This window comes from Coloeus monedula (assembly GCF_965178545.1).
Source record: "Coloeus monedula genome assembly, chromosome: 3".
In the NCBI taxonomy this organism is placed as follows: Eukaryota; Metazoa; Chordata; class Aves; order Passeriformes; family Corvidae; genus Coloeus; species Coloeus monedula.
In genome coordinates, this window is record NC_138783.1 from 48,374,239 (window position 1) to 48,389,344 (window position 15,106).

At 43.5% G+C, this 15,106-nt stretch overlaps 1 protein-coding gene across 3 annotated transcripts in view; it reads right to left on the minus strand.

Annotated features, from left to right (window-relative positions):
- The window catches only part of FLT1 (fms related receptor tyrosine kinase 1), a 109,280-nt gene that overhangs the window by 25,913 nt on the left and 68,261 nt on the right, over positions 1–15,106 (minus strand). For 2 of the 3 annotated variants that reach the window (XM_082278686.1, XM_082278685.1), the window contains exons 13-16: positions 14,712–15,002; positions 9,799–9,945; positions 7,845–7,976; positions 1,519–1,625 (exon numbers count right to left, since the gene is read on the minus strand). In XM_082278686.1, coding sequence (XP_082134812.1) covers positions 1,519–1,625; positions 7,845–7,976; positions 9,799–9,945; positions 14,712–15,002 — 677 coding nt within the window. The remainder of the gene's footprint in view (positions 1–1,518; positions 1,626–7,844; positions 7,977–9,798; positions 9,946–14,711; positions 15,003–15,106) is intronic. The other variant, XM_082278687.1, reaches the window with a different exon arrangement.

Below are 15,106 nucleotides of genomic sequence, written 5' to 3' on the forward strand. Positions count from 1 at the left end.
AGGAGCCTTGACACATCATTTAGTTAAAGTCCCTTGTTCTACAGCAATGATGATGTTTTTATTATCTTTTAACAATCTAACAAGTTTTGGTCTCATAACAAAATAAATGAAAAAGATCTGCAACCCCTTGCTACACTTAAAGCTCACTTTTTCCCAAGATTTGCAGTCATGCTATAACTTGCCTCTTTGTTGCTGTTGAGCATTCAGAACTGGTCCCACTTGCCTTGTAATTTCTCTTACAGCTATGAAGTTTCTCCACAGCTTCAGCTGACCTTTGCTTTCCTTTTCCCCCAAACTCCCACACATTTCTCCTCACTAAGGCTTGCAGCAGTAGGAATGCAGGCAGAGTGACTGCTGCCATACCACCCTGATTTGGAGGTCTAGTGCTGCTTTCCCATCAGTCAATAAATGTCCTCAGAACCAAACCTAAGATACCGGCAGGCCTTAATGCAGGTTGAGATAAAATGGTGCTCCAGGCTGCAGTGGACCTTTAGTGAGCCTCGTTCAGCCAGCTGGGACATGCTCAGCTGTGGTGGCTGTGAGCAGATCCCTGTGGTGCTGCTCTGTGATACCCCTGGGCTGGTGGTGCTGTGGGAGTGAGGACAGGGGGGCACGCAGCCATTTCTCAGCTCATGTCTTGCAGTGCCCCAGTACCTTCCCTCAAATCCATCTGCTCCTACAGGTTACACTGAGGTCTTCCTGCAGGGCTGAGGAGCTGTATTTTCTGCTTGGGAAAGCTGCTGTGGTTTAACCTGCACAGACCATACAATGCAGACAGGGTGCTGTCAGCAAAAAGGGGTTTTAGACAATCACAGTCAGCCTCGGACAAGAAGGAGGGTCAGCTGCAGGGGCAGTTAAATTCATCATGATGATACAGGATCACCTCCTTTTGAAGCTGCACCATCAAAACGCCTTCAGTAAAATATTACTTTGGAAGTGATGTAATCATACCAGACACTGCAAACCAGACCCCAGCACATTCTGTGAAGATCTGTCATTCCCACTCACTCAGATCTTCAAAGACATTAAGATGCCAAACCCCCACAATTTTTATAAGGGAATGAGGATGCCTTGGGTGTGAGTCAGGCACCCAAATTCTTGTGAGCCTCAGAGCCTTGTCCCCCACCCAGGCTTTTCTTTCTGGCTTACTCATACTCAGCCTTGCAAGTCACAGTTCTCCAGCATCCATCAGCAGCCTGGTTCTTGCACCAGGAACAAGGGTGAGCAGTATCAAAGAATCACAGAATCACAGGATATTCTCAGTTGAAAGGGACCCACAAGGGTCATTAAAGTCCAACTCCTGGCCTTGCACAGGACAGCCTCAAGAGTCATGCCATGTGCCTGAGGGTGTTGTCCGAACACTCCTTGAGCTCTGGCAGGCTTGGTGCTGTGAAAGTGAAACACACTTTTTCTTTGGTAGACTCAGCAATCCCAGCAGCATGGGAAAAATTTTCTGATGTGAGCAAAGGGCTGCCAAGGAGACACAGGTGCCACTGGGAGATCCCTGTCTGTTCTTACCCTCTTCAGCTTGCGAATGAAGAGGGTCAGCAGGAGCCAGAACAGTGTCGCAGCCACACAGGTACAGGTCAGAGTTATCAGCTCCAGGTTTGACCTCTCTGATATGCCTGGGAAAATCAAGTGGTAAACATATTAGAAAATGACCTGCAAACCAAGGGCACTTCATGTTTTTTTGCCATTAAAATAAAATACCAGGAAGGACCAGCTCTTTTCAATGGGGTATTAATCTCTGTTTGGACTGGCTCACAGAGCCAAAAAAAAGGTCTCCTGCAGCCTCAGGAGAGGACAAGGCTGCACAGAGGGGTTGGCTGTGCTGGGCCTTTCCCACAGGCAGTACTCTGGTGTGAGAGCTGCTGCTAACGTGCAGGAGAAGCTCCTGGGAGGGCTTGTGCTGGTGTAGGCATCAGTGACTCCAAGGGCAACCCAGGGCATGTTGCAGTGCTGCTGCTTGGGTTTGCTGTCCAGGACCTGATGCCTTTCCTCATCCACTGCTCAGAGAGCTCTTCCCTGCTGTTGGCTGAGCTCTGCAGCCTGCACCTCCATCCCAGACATGCTGGAAACCCACCAGCCCTCAGCAAAACCATCGCTGGGTGTGAGCTGGGGATTCTCTTGGAGACTCATGGTGCTGCCAGCAGGAGTCCGTGAGCTCTTCTTCCCAAGGCTTGGACGAATCTGTTCTGTCACCAGGGAGCTCAGCTCATACACAGCATGGTCCAGGGGTCTTGAGCCTCATTCCCACTGGGCAGAAACCCAGGGCGTATGGTTGAGCACTCCCTCCAATCCACTGCTCTCCTGGCAGACTCTGTGCCCTCAGGTCTCTTGCCAGTCACAGCAGCAGCACATGGCCAGGCTCCCTGAGGGAACACGGGACCCCCTCCTTTCCCAGCAGCACCTCACAGAACCCAGATGTCTGGGAGAACCAGGGACCAGATTAAGCACAGAAAGGGAAAAACAAAACCAACAACAACTGAAAATGAAGCAGCAAGAAAACACGAACATTAGAAATCTGGAAAGTATTAGAGCCCACTGATGGATCTTAAAAAAAGCCAGAATAAAACTCACTTCAGACTGCTATTTAGGGATTTGTAAAGTAGTTTCAGAGCAGTTTGTTTTGCAAATCCTGTGATCGCATCAAAATCCCACACTCCCCACAGTATGTTTTCCATCTGATTGGTAGCAAATGCAAAAAGAACCATCATATCCTGCCTCTTGTTCTGATATACCCTCCAGAGAGGGTACATGAGAGGACAAGCAGGAGTAATTTGGAACATGATTTCACAGTATTTTGTCAACTGCACTTGCAGAGTTTTAGAGCCTGGCAGCTTGGTGTTGCTCCTGACAAATGAATAAGGTATTATTATGTCTCACTGGTGGGTTTACCTGGTAATCCAGAGGGATGTGCTGCCTGGTTTTAGGCAAGGCTACAGAGCTTTGTTCAGAGGATATGTTCCTTAATTAGCATAATGTCTTCCCTCCCTAAAAATGATAATCAGATTTGTATTCCTGCCCCATTTCTAAGATTCCCCTGGCATGTCCATTCTGGAGCTTTGAGAATAAAGCTCATTGAGGAAAAACATGGCTGCAACTACAAATGGAGATACAGTAGTCCCCAAAAATACCAACAGTGTTCTTTTTTCACAAGTATTTTTTTAAGTACTTGGTTTAGATATGGAACATAGTGATGGCACAAATAATACACCTAATGCAGCTTGCCCAGTCTCTGGCATCAGTATTCCCTTACATATGGATAGCCTCCTCTTGCTTCTGAACAGTGCTCCTGCAGATGGAAGATAATAGTTTCTGACATTTATTCAGCAAAACCTGGAGGGGCTGAAGGTTCATTGGTTGCCACAGCTTCATATGCAGGATATGGAAAACCCATGAGGTACAGCCAGGCCTGAGGTGGAAGACAGCAACCGTCTAACCACTTCAGTAGCTGCCCAGGAGTCAGCAAAGAGACGCAAAGGTGCTGTCTTTGAAATGTTTGGGTAAATGAAGGCAACCGGAAAGCATTTCTCCAAGCTGAGGTTGGGCTGGGTTATCAAATGCCAGACTCCTAGTCTTGCTAAAAGCCTTGAAGTCAGAGCTCTCTGAGTGTCTCTCAGGTGGATAGAAAAAGGTTTGATTTGAGGCAGAACAGACAAAAACATTCAGAAGAGGCCTTAGGATTAGCAGACTTTGGTGAGGCTGTAACCAGCACTAAATCCTTCTCTTTGCCTGGTAGCCAAAGATTTCTGTCTTCCCCTTACACCCCCATCCCAGACCTTTACTCAGCAAACACCTCATTAGACAAAGACTTTTACCAGTGTGCAGCTCTGTCCCATCTGCCTGACCGCCCCAAGCAGCAGCCCCCTTTCTCCCCCAGAGCCCCTCCAAAGCCCCCCTGCACCACCCCATGTCTGTGCAGGACTGCAGAGGGGTGATGTGGGGGCGAGTGAAGCAGTGCCACCAGCAGCATCTTCTCTTTTTCATAGCAACAGAAGCCATTAGAACCATGCAAGTATGCCAGGATGAGAGCCTGGGTTAATGTGCTGATCCCTCCAGCTACCACCCCAAGCCTTTGGCTGACATGGGCTTTCCCATTAGGATTTCAGCTATAAACACCTAAACATTGCAGTGCAGCTCAGGTGTCAACCAGGGAAAAAGCCATGCCTGGGGCAACAATGCTAATCTGCTGCAGCTAAAGCATCCCTCACCCCTACCCCAATGGGATCTACCCTGCTTAATCCGTGTGATCTCACAATCCTAGTGCTGCAGCATCGGGATGGGTGACCGGACATGCTGAAGAATGTTCACCCTTGGAGGTCGCCATAGCTTAGCCAGACCATTGGTGATGACCCTCGTTTGAACTGAGGTTGAACTATTGACCACCAGGGCTCCATTCCAACCCTCTCTGGTGGAATTCTGAGGTAACAGGAGTCTTAGCATCCCCTGATGTCCACCTTCACTCTTACAAACTTAAGTCATTACCCAGGCTGAGCTTCATTTAGTAGCTGCAGGCATTCCACTTAAACTTCATGGCAAAGTTCTTGATGACTTCAGCATGACTCAAAAGGCACAACAACGTTTTGAGATGCAAGGTCAGAAAGGTTGATTAGGTAGGTAGGGAGGGAGGGAGGGAGATAGATAGATAGATAGATAGATAGATAGATAGATAGATAGAAAGGAAAGGAAAGTTGTTTAAAAGAAATAATTCCAATAGAAGTTATTTTAAAAGCTACCACCATTTTCATAGTATCAGAATAGTTCAGTGAATACTTAATAAATGAAATGTTTTCCTTTTCATCAGCAGGGTTCACATTAAGTTATCAAACGTCACCTTTAAGACAGGGCACATTGCTATATTCCTTTGCCTGTTTATGTCCATATTTCAGTGAGCACGAGCTGTAAAAGGTGCTCTTTCCTTTGCCAACACATCTCCTTCAAAGCAGCACCTCTGCAATTAACTATATCCCTGGCTCCTTCTGACAGGAGGTCTGAGGGCCCTCAGTAGGGGAGGCAGGGCATGGCTTTCATGGCAACTCTGCGAGCAGGTTGACCCCCAAAAGAAAGCTGCCCAAGAGTCTGTGTTCCCCACATGCCTATCAGCATTTCTCTCCAGACTTTTAGGGATACAGTCCTCCCCCCACCTGCTGGGTGCTCTGGCAGCCATTTGCTGTTTCTATTCTGTCCTTGCAGATTTGCTGCCTCTTCAGTTCCTGAGCCAAGAGCAAGCAGAGAGATTGCTCTGACATGCACTCAAACGTAGCCCTTCTTCTCCTCAGACAGCCCATCAACCCCTGCTTCCAAACCAAACACAGCCTACAATTATTTAAAGACGGCCCTTTGATTCCGCCATCCATTCATCCATCTCGGACACAAAAATAACACATTGTTTTATCTGTGAGTATAAGAATGTTTTTTCAGAGGAAATAAAGACAGCAGACTGTTTCCTTCCTGACTCATTCACAAACTACTCTTCCAATCTGCTAAACGTGGCCATCGACATGAGGCGCTGCTCTATTCCCCTTGATCTGCAGCCCCATGTTCCGAGAGCCGTGGGACAGAGGCAAGGCTTTGGTGCTCACAGCAGCAGGCACAGGGCCTGTGTTTCTCAGAGACACAAGAAAGTGGCAAAGCTTAGAGAGAGCCCCACATTCAAGCCCTGATCTTGTCCCTCCAGGCTCAGGGAGGAGGTGGGAGACTGCCATTTCCTGGGAGAGGGACAGACACTCCGGAGGAGTGTAGGAATGGGTAAAAATCCTCTAGTGACATCCCTTCATGTAGTTGGAAAAGCATAGAAAGACATTTTCCTTGATCATAGTAGATAAGAAAAATTCTCTCTCTTTTTATCATCCAGTCTCAAAGCCATAAATTTTAATGTGGTAGTTTTCACCTCCTGCTCCCATAGCAGTCGTACAAGAACATTGCCAGTGGTCCCTCAGGACATGTAACCACTGAAGAAGCCTTCTTGGCTGCTCTCTTTCCTCTCCTCTGGACTAGGATATATGACTTCCTAGAAGCCATCTGACAGAATGCTTGTGATTGTAATGAACAGCCAAGCTTCAATTATGTTAAAAATCAATACAATAATGAATTACATTGTCCATGAGTATGAATTAGTAGGATGATTTGGATAGCAACCGCCTGGCACAAGTTATTAATTTAGCTGTTACAGCAGCTATAAAAACCTTAGTATTATCAAGGCACTTAGAGGGTGGTGATTCTGCCTCTCTACTCCACTCTTGTGCCCCATCTTGAGTGCTGCAGTCCTGCTCTGGGGCCTCCAACATAAGAATGATGTGGATCTTTTGGAGTGAGCCTAGAGGAGGGCCACAAAGATGACCAGAAGGCTGAAGCACCTCTCCTATGAAGACAGGCTGAGACAGCTGGAGTCATTCACTCTGGAGAGGAGAAAGCTCCAGGGAGACTTTTTGGCAGCCTTCCATTCCTTGAAGGGGATCTACAAGAGAGCTGGAGAGTCACTTCTTCCAAGGGCATGGAGTGACAGGACAAGGGAGAATGGTTTCACACTGAAAGAGGGCAGGTTTAGATCAGATATTAGGAAGAAATTTTTTACTCAGAGGGTGGTGAGATCCTGGCACAGGTTTCCCAGGGAAGCTGTGGATGCTGCATCCCTGGAAGTGTGCAAAGCTGGCTTGGAGGGGGCTTTGAGCAACCTCGTCTGGTGGAGGTGTTCCTGCCTTCCACTAGACCAGGCTGGAACTAGAGGATATTTAAGGCTCCTTCCAACCCAGCCCATTCTATGATTCTATAATTATTCATAAGGGGATAGGTGCTTTAACTCTTCAATTTCACTAGTTAGGCGAGCCCACATGTACATATACTTATCCCTGACCTTTTAAAGCAAAAACATCATTGTATCATCACCACTAGTTCCGACTGCCTACACACTCATGGCAAAAAATCAATATTTGTTTTAATTTCTTGTGCTGCAGGGTGGTATCCGAATACTGAGTAGTATTCAGACACATTTAACAACTGTATGAGAACATCCACAAACATATAATCTCTGCCTAAGAGGCCTGGTGATAGTCAAATTATGTTCTATAAGGAGCAACTAAATGCATTTAGGACTATTTACTTAACACCAGGTCAGTAAAAGAGATTATGTCAAATTTAATTCATACATGACACTGACTTACATGGAGAATGTCAACCTACTCCTCTAGTCTCATAATTCATGACCCAAAAGGGTATTCAAAGAAACTGAAAGGTCACTGAATAAACTTTATCTTTATTCAATGTAAAATTAATTGATAGAAATCACTGCCACAGGCATGAGTTGAGATTGTCAGAAGGCAGAACAATGCTGGACATTTAAACGAATAGCAAATAAATCAAGTAGTGGTTACAGAAATAACTAGATCAAACTACTTCTTTGTAGTAGTACCTTTGCATATGTAGCTATTGCTAGGCTAAAGCCTTCTAGTCTGATTTGGCAGTTCACTTTACACTGAAAATAAACAATAGATATAGGCCTCTAATTTTTATGGAATTAACCCAAAATGGGAAAATGTGTGGGTAGGAGAGTGTTTCTTACTCTGTTTTTTGTTTGTTTTGCTGATACTAAATTTACATTTGTCTTCTACCCTGACCTGATCTTTGTTGGGTTGAAGCAATTCTTCTTTTTAGGTCAGTGTAAACACACTCTGAGTTAGCATTTCCTGCTGGGCTTCCTTTCCAACCTGGTACACTTCCCTTGCTAGAACTTCCTTCAAATTGCTTCAGAGATCACCAGATGAGTCCAGGTCATACCCCTGCCCTTCCAGCCTAAGAACATCCCTCTGGAAAGCTTGCTCTTCCCATTTAGTGTGGTGCTTTACCTTGTACTGTGACATACGCTGCACTCTCCACAGACCCTTTCAGGTTGGTGGCTATACACTGGTAAAGTCCTTCATCCTCTTCTTTTACTCTTTCAATAAACAGCATTCGGCTTCCAGGCCCTAAAATTATTCCTGTGAAATGAAATATTTTGCAATGAGAGGGAGTCAGGATATAAACAAAAACTGGCCCTTGTGTAACAGTATCTGCTTCAAGTTCTTCCCAAAAGAAAGCTGAGCCACAGACTGCAGGGCCCAATGTTATCTGCAGGAAAGCCAAATATACTGGGATGCTTTGTGAATCTTTTGGAAATCAGTGTTTACAAAGCACTTGTGTGAGTCAAAAAGCTCAGCCTATGGGAATGATCTTGGAAGTACTTGGTACTGTTTATGTTGATTAGCACTATGCCTATGCTTTCATCCATGTGAGCGCTTTAGCCTGTCTCCAGCTTTTGGAAAAAGGGTACTCTTGTTACTGCACTTACAGGCCCAGGTCTGCCCCAGAAGCAGCTCAAGCTTAGAGCCCTTCCAAAAGCTGTTCAGACTGCCCCTATGGGCAGCAGACTTGCTCCAAATCTCACCTGCCCATGTGGCATGGAGCGATGGGCTCCTTTGCAAAGGGGGGCTGGATAGTGCAACGGGACTTCCCAGGCAGTGTACCCTGAAACACCCTGAAGTTTTAAACATCTTGTTTATTCCACCTAGGTCAACCCAGAAGCCAGCCAAGAAGCAAGGAATAGGCAGGGAGCAGATTTGGCCTCAGGACTGCTGCTAAGGCACCTTCTAGCCAGGAAATGTGCAGTCAAGTACACACTTGTGTTTGGCTCCATCAGAACTCAGTCCCATCAAAATGTATTCCCACCATCTATTTCAGGCACCTAAGTATAGTGCTCTGACCTACCCTCTGGAGACATCTCCCAGGCTCTTAACTGTATCAGTTGCACTGCACCCAAGTTAGACACATAACACATCATTTTGGAAGATAGTGTTATTAACGCACACTGCAGTGATGGGGTCACTGCAAAGCTTCATGGAATCTGGCACTAGATTAAGCTCAGTGCCTGGGCTGTAAGTCTGCACAGGCTTATAACTCAGTTGCAGAAATCCTCAGAATGTTTTCCAGTTGTTTTTATTCATGCTATAGTAATTTCCAATAATTCAAGACAGAACCATAACTACAAACTTTCTAAAACATTCTGTAGAAGACTACACTTATAATTCAAGTTCCTATGAATCAAACCCCTCTGAACATTTTTGCTGGACATAAATTCCCATGAGAAAGGTTTTGCCTTTTCCTCTGTCATTCATTTCCATCTGAAATATCCAAGGAACACTTCAATGACTGTGGTGCCAGCAGCTGGACATTTAGCCTTAGCTGATCTTTGAAACCACATTCCAGAAACAGCAGTAAACAGCTCCCAAACTTTTCCTGTTGTTGCAACTTGCCACCTGGGAAGCTGTTCCTTTTCTGTTGCATGAGACCTGGATTCCTCTGCCACGAGTAGATGCATTTGGATTTTGGACACCCCAGACATGGATTTAGTCTCCTGTATAGCTTGTGACTCAAAACCAGACTTCGAATGCCTGACCACAGACTCCCCCGGTACTTCCATACACATCATGAGAGCTTGGTTTTCTCTTGCCTAGTTATCTGCTGGCTAAGACACCTGATCCTTGGGCTCCCTCTATAATAAATGGAGGGAAATATGTTTCTCTGGAGATGACTCTAATAAGCTGAAAATTTGTTCACCAATTCCACAGAGACCCATTGTGTCTGGATCTCCAGCCTGGCTCACGTTTTGGAGTGAAACAGAATAACCTGGAGCACCTGGGTTGTGCCTGACTGCCTTCCTTACATCTGGATACTGATGCAAATGACTCTGGAAATGGCTTCCTAAGGCAGATGGGTAAATAAAAAGCCTACTGTAAGAGGTAGGTGAGTACACAAAGCTCTCACCTGGTTCTTGCTGTATTTCCTCATGGTTTTTAAACCAGGATATCTGGGGCTCAGGAATACCACGAGCCTGGCACTCCAACATGGCAGAGTTACTGGCGTTCACTGTCTGATCCGTAAGCTGCTGCAGCAGGGCTGGTGCCTCTTGAGCTATAAGACAAAACAACACCTTTGTTTTACATTCTTGTAACTGTGCGGATTTAATTATCTTCCCTACACTCATTTTACTGGTGTTAGAGACTGCTATGGCTGTTCTACTAAGTTCATTTTTCACTGATTTTATTTACTCTTCTACTTTGCTCAGGAGGGTTTGGTGTGTACAGAGAACTCCCATTACTCAGCAATAGCAGGTTATGGTGACCCCATGAAGACACACAATGATGACAGTGTTCAAAAGATTTTCTCAGTTCCATGACCAACCACGCTTGTTTATACCGAAAGCAATGAGTTTCTATGAAAGCTCAGTTTTTCATCATCAAAAGAAACGAACTGTGACACCAAAGATTTGAAGAATCATCAGGACACTCTTGTTAGCCGAGTATCTCTGTGCTGCTGATAGCACCTTGCAGCTCCGTACACCATGGCATCCATGAATGTGACTTTGATAATTTACTTACTTTAGAGAGTACAGTTACAAATCATACCCAGTAAATTCGCATAATCAAAAACCAGTAACCATGAGCACAGCAGCATTGTACCAAAGTCTTCATAACTTATTCCACTTTTGCATTTCATGTATTTGGCTGGACATAACCAGGCCTGGCCAAACCACACCATAGCATTTCAAAAACACAGTATAAACATCATGTTAAAGTCATCCCTGAAAGAAACAAAACAATCTCATGATCATTTCAACCCTTTGCCACTTCTTCCCTCACTTCATACAGAGCCGAAAGCTGTTCTGACAAAGGTCAAAGTACTTACAACATTTATGCACATTATATGGCAACATCTTTCATTCTCATTGCTACTCTCACATAATTATTTTTGGTATTTTGGTCCATTTAAAGCAGCGATGGAGGATTCCTGAGCAGTGTCACAGATGGAGATGCTCTGCAGATTCCCTCAAATTCCCTGATTATTTGCAACCTTTCCCTTCAAGGACACTGCCAGGAGCAGCAATGGTAATACACGCTTTCCAAATATGAAACAAAACAAAACAAAACAAAGCAGAAACCAACTCTTTGCAAATATTTTCTTAGAAGCTGCAACAGACGCCAATACACCAAGTTCAGTATCAGCTAAATTTCAGATATTATGTGTTTGGAAGATTATTTTTTATCCTTACAGAAAAATTAGCCATCAGCCATTTCCATCTTCATAATTATTCTGTTACCAGCCATAAATAAAAACTGTCCAGAAATATTAAACCCCTATGTACAACCAGCTTATGCAGTGTGCATGAGCCCCACAGCACTAAAAACACTTTTAAAGTGGGCTACCTTTTCTGTGCCCTTACCCCTTGAATTTAATCCCAACATAGCCGTGACTGTGCAATGACTATGGCTTTTGGGCTTTTCTGAGCTGCAAGCCAATAATTTCCACAGGCAGTGATATTTGTTGTTTAGAGACCAGTAGACAATTTGTTCTCTCTTCCCAAACAGCACTGCTTATGAGAGACGCTATAAATTCTTCATCACATACCTACACAATGACATAGTCAACTATATTTGCCTTGCAGCCAAGAAGACTGCCCTCTTCTTCTTGATACCTCGCCTCAATTTTTGCTCAGTTCTCATTTTTCACACCACTATGATCAAGTACAATCTGAGGCACATCCACATACATGTGCTGAGAAGAACTCCACATTTATTAGCAGTCCCTGACGGACACCCGAGCCCAGACATCCAAAATGAAGGTGGACAAGATGACAAAACAAAGGCAAATCACACGTTCTGTGAGTTGTGATTAATTTTAATTTGTTTATAGCCATACACTAAAGATGGGTTTTCATATTAAGAAAAACTTTTTTTGCTTAAAACTTAAGTCATCATTCACATACTTTCAATAATTTCTCTGCTACAATCAGCTGATTTTTCAAGGACTTGGTCAACCTGAGGATTATTCTCTTTTGCAAACCACCTGTTTTCTCCCGTTCATTTTTGCAGAGAAGCCAAAGGGGACAGTTTCCAATGTCCCACTCTGCTCACTCCAAAGCCGAGGGGCTAGCCTGGCCACCAGCACAGCGCGGGGCTCAGTGCCCAGGGCAACTCCCCGGACCCGACCCCAGCCTTCATGCTTGCCCACAAATGTTGCCTTGCTGGCCAAACTCCGCTCTCAGTTACTCTGAGGAACTTCATTGTAGGCAGAACTTGGCCCAGTGGAGTGACAGGGGTGTCACAAAGGGGAGAACAGAACACTGGTGTCAGAGTACTTGTCTGACCTGGGATGGTAGGGAGGGGAAATTTGCATTTTTAAAAGCAAACAAAGGGAAAAAAATTACAATTCATTAATTTTGGGGTTTACATTTGCATTCCATCCACTTTTGCCCTTTGTTACTATTATGTTGTCTGTTCACTTATTTTTTATTAATCAGTACAAAAATATAAATACAAGCTTTATTTTAAACACTTAAAAAAAAAAGAAGAAATATAATTCACACCTTTCTCCCTAAATAATATATTACACAACAGAAGGCAGAGAAACTCCCCAAACCCATGAGATTCTCCAGTCATCCGAGGACATCAAAATCAGTAGTTTTTATCCTGCCACCAAGAACTGCTTTCCTCAAAGGTTTCCAGTGAGCTTTCTCTGTGCCCTCCAACACGGACAGCCACATTGGGATGTTATGACATCCTTGCACAGCGTGGCCCTCTGAGTGCTGGTTGAGACCAGGCTGGTGGGACATCCACTCAGCAGTGACATACATCATTGCAATGCACAACAATTTCACAGAAGAACAGTCTAATTGCCACATCTCTTTTTTTCTCTGACCCAAACTCATATTGCCTGGCAACTGGCTGCTACAAATCATCATGCTTCGGCTCCCAAGGCCATGGAAAATTCATAACGTCCTGTCATCACCACCCACCTTGCCATCAAATGTCTTCCCACAAAATACCCTAGGAAAAAAGGGGATTCTGTATTGTAATTCTTCTGAAGAATTGCAAATGCTAAAGAGTGCGCTTGCTCCATTTTTAAGCAGTCACCAACGACTTCACTTGCATTTTAGGCATGTTTTAGGAAAAAAGAGAGCCTGATCCCTTTGCAAGAACACATTGTTTCTGGAAGCCATCACGTTAATAATGAACAAAAGAGCTACTGTATACAAGTAGGCTATAGGTGACATTTCAACATATAAATGATTATTCTTTTCTTTACTCTGACAACTTCCAGGTTATCAATTGTTTTCTAGGCATTTTAGGCTCCATGAAACTGGCATTATGGGGAAATGCTATTGTTTACCCTTTCACACTTGACAAAAGCAATTCCCACGTGAAAGGCAAGTTTAGCCGTGGGACACGATCTCGATACCTAAAGGAGGAAATAGTCTGGTGAGTTCCCAAGCGCAAGAAACTGTCATGTTGTCAACCTCTATTTTAAAAGCACAGCCACTTTGTTCCTTTGCTGTAGCTATTTTGGTCATTGTGGTCTGTTTTGTTATGGCTTATGTAAATGCTATATAAATGATCAATCGTAAATGTAACCAAAAATAATAAAAGCTATGTATTGTAAAAAAATAAAGTTATCAGATCTATTAAAAATAGTAACTTCTTCCTTATACAGAATTTATAACACACAGAAACATCTCATAGCAAAATCATGACAAAGGAAAAGAAAAGGGGAAATGCTCACAAGGAATTCTCAGGTTGCCCTTAATTCTCCTTCAGCAGTTTGGCTGGTTCTTAATCCCCATAATAAATCCAATTGTCATTTGCATACCAAAAGCAATGAATATTTTTAATGGCTTCAGTTTTGAATTTGTATTTTAAAAATGTATTAACTCACTGTGCTGGCTAAAACCTTGTCAGTTGTGTTAGTGTAACATTCCTCACTTAATAAAATAATTACAGCATTACAAACTCCTGAATCTTCAGGCCAGAAGCAACACTCACACTTTTATCAGTAGTTTTTTACATTAGTGCAGAACTGACTTTAAAAATTGACCAACACAGCAACTGGAAATCTACCTGGATTTATTTGGAGAAACATGGTTCACGTCTGTCAGTTGTAAAATCATCATTATTATAAATGATATGATAGGTCTGTGCATTATATCAACATTTTTATTTCTTCCCTGCATACTTCTTTTAGAAGATAGTTTTTAAGATTAATGTACTTTAGTGTAGAAAATAATTTCAAATAAATAAGCATTAGAACTTGCTCAGCAGGTAATATTTATAAGTCCATCAAGATCAGATTAAAATAAAAAATATATAGTCCAGTCAATCTCAAACTGAATTGTGCTCATTCTGCACATTCAAGTTAGCTTATTAAATGTCCATTGTTGACTGAAAACAGCAGTTTTTAAAGTTAATCAGTTTATTCAGCTTTGACACTTTTGATGAGGCCGATATCAAAGCGGAAGAAAAGATTGATCCAAAGTTTTCCTTATTGCTCAGTAGGAGACAGCAAGAGAAAAAATAACGACATGTAAAATGTAGCACAGGGGATCTTCCAAACCCCAGCTTCCACGTGCCTTTTCAAAGCAGAAAACACCCGTCTGAACTCAACTGGAAGCTCATGCGTTAGGATTTTGTTTGCTATTCCTCCTATTTCCAACCCATGGGGAAATGAGCACCACCTCAGGGCTTGAAAGGTAGCAACAGTAATAAAAAAATCAAGATGATATGAGACATCTCTTACTGTTTAATGAGTCCTTTAATGTTTTACATTGCTTTGTGTTGTACAATCATTCCTTGTGCTTTTATATTTGAGGATCCGAGAGTAAACAGCCTTTTTGTTGCAGTGCTCACCTCTGATTGTAACGTCTTTCTTTTGAAGCACTTCTTTCCCCGTGTATATGTTCCTTGCTCGGCAGGCATAGGTGCCTGAGTGTGCCAGGGAAACGTTTTTGATGGTCAGAGTGAGGGTGATGGAGTACTCCCTGTTGTGAGACTTTTTTGCTTTCGTTTGATTGTTGACTGTCCTCGGTAAAATCCAAGCAATGTCTTTGTACAGGAATTTGTTGGCCGAACAGGACAATACCAAATTCTCTCCTTCAATGGGCATTTTTTCCAAACTAATATGGAATCCACTTGGTACATCTGTCAAAAATCAAGAACACTTTTTAGTTTATATGAAACGAATGAGCCAAAATTAACACAGTATATATTTTCCCCTTTATCAGGAAGTCTTTGAACTAATCAGT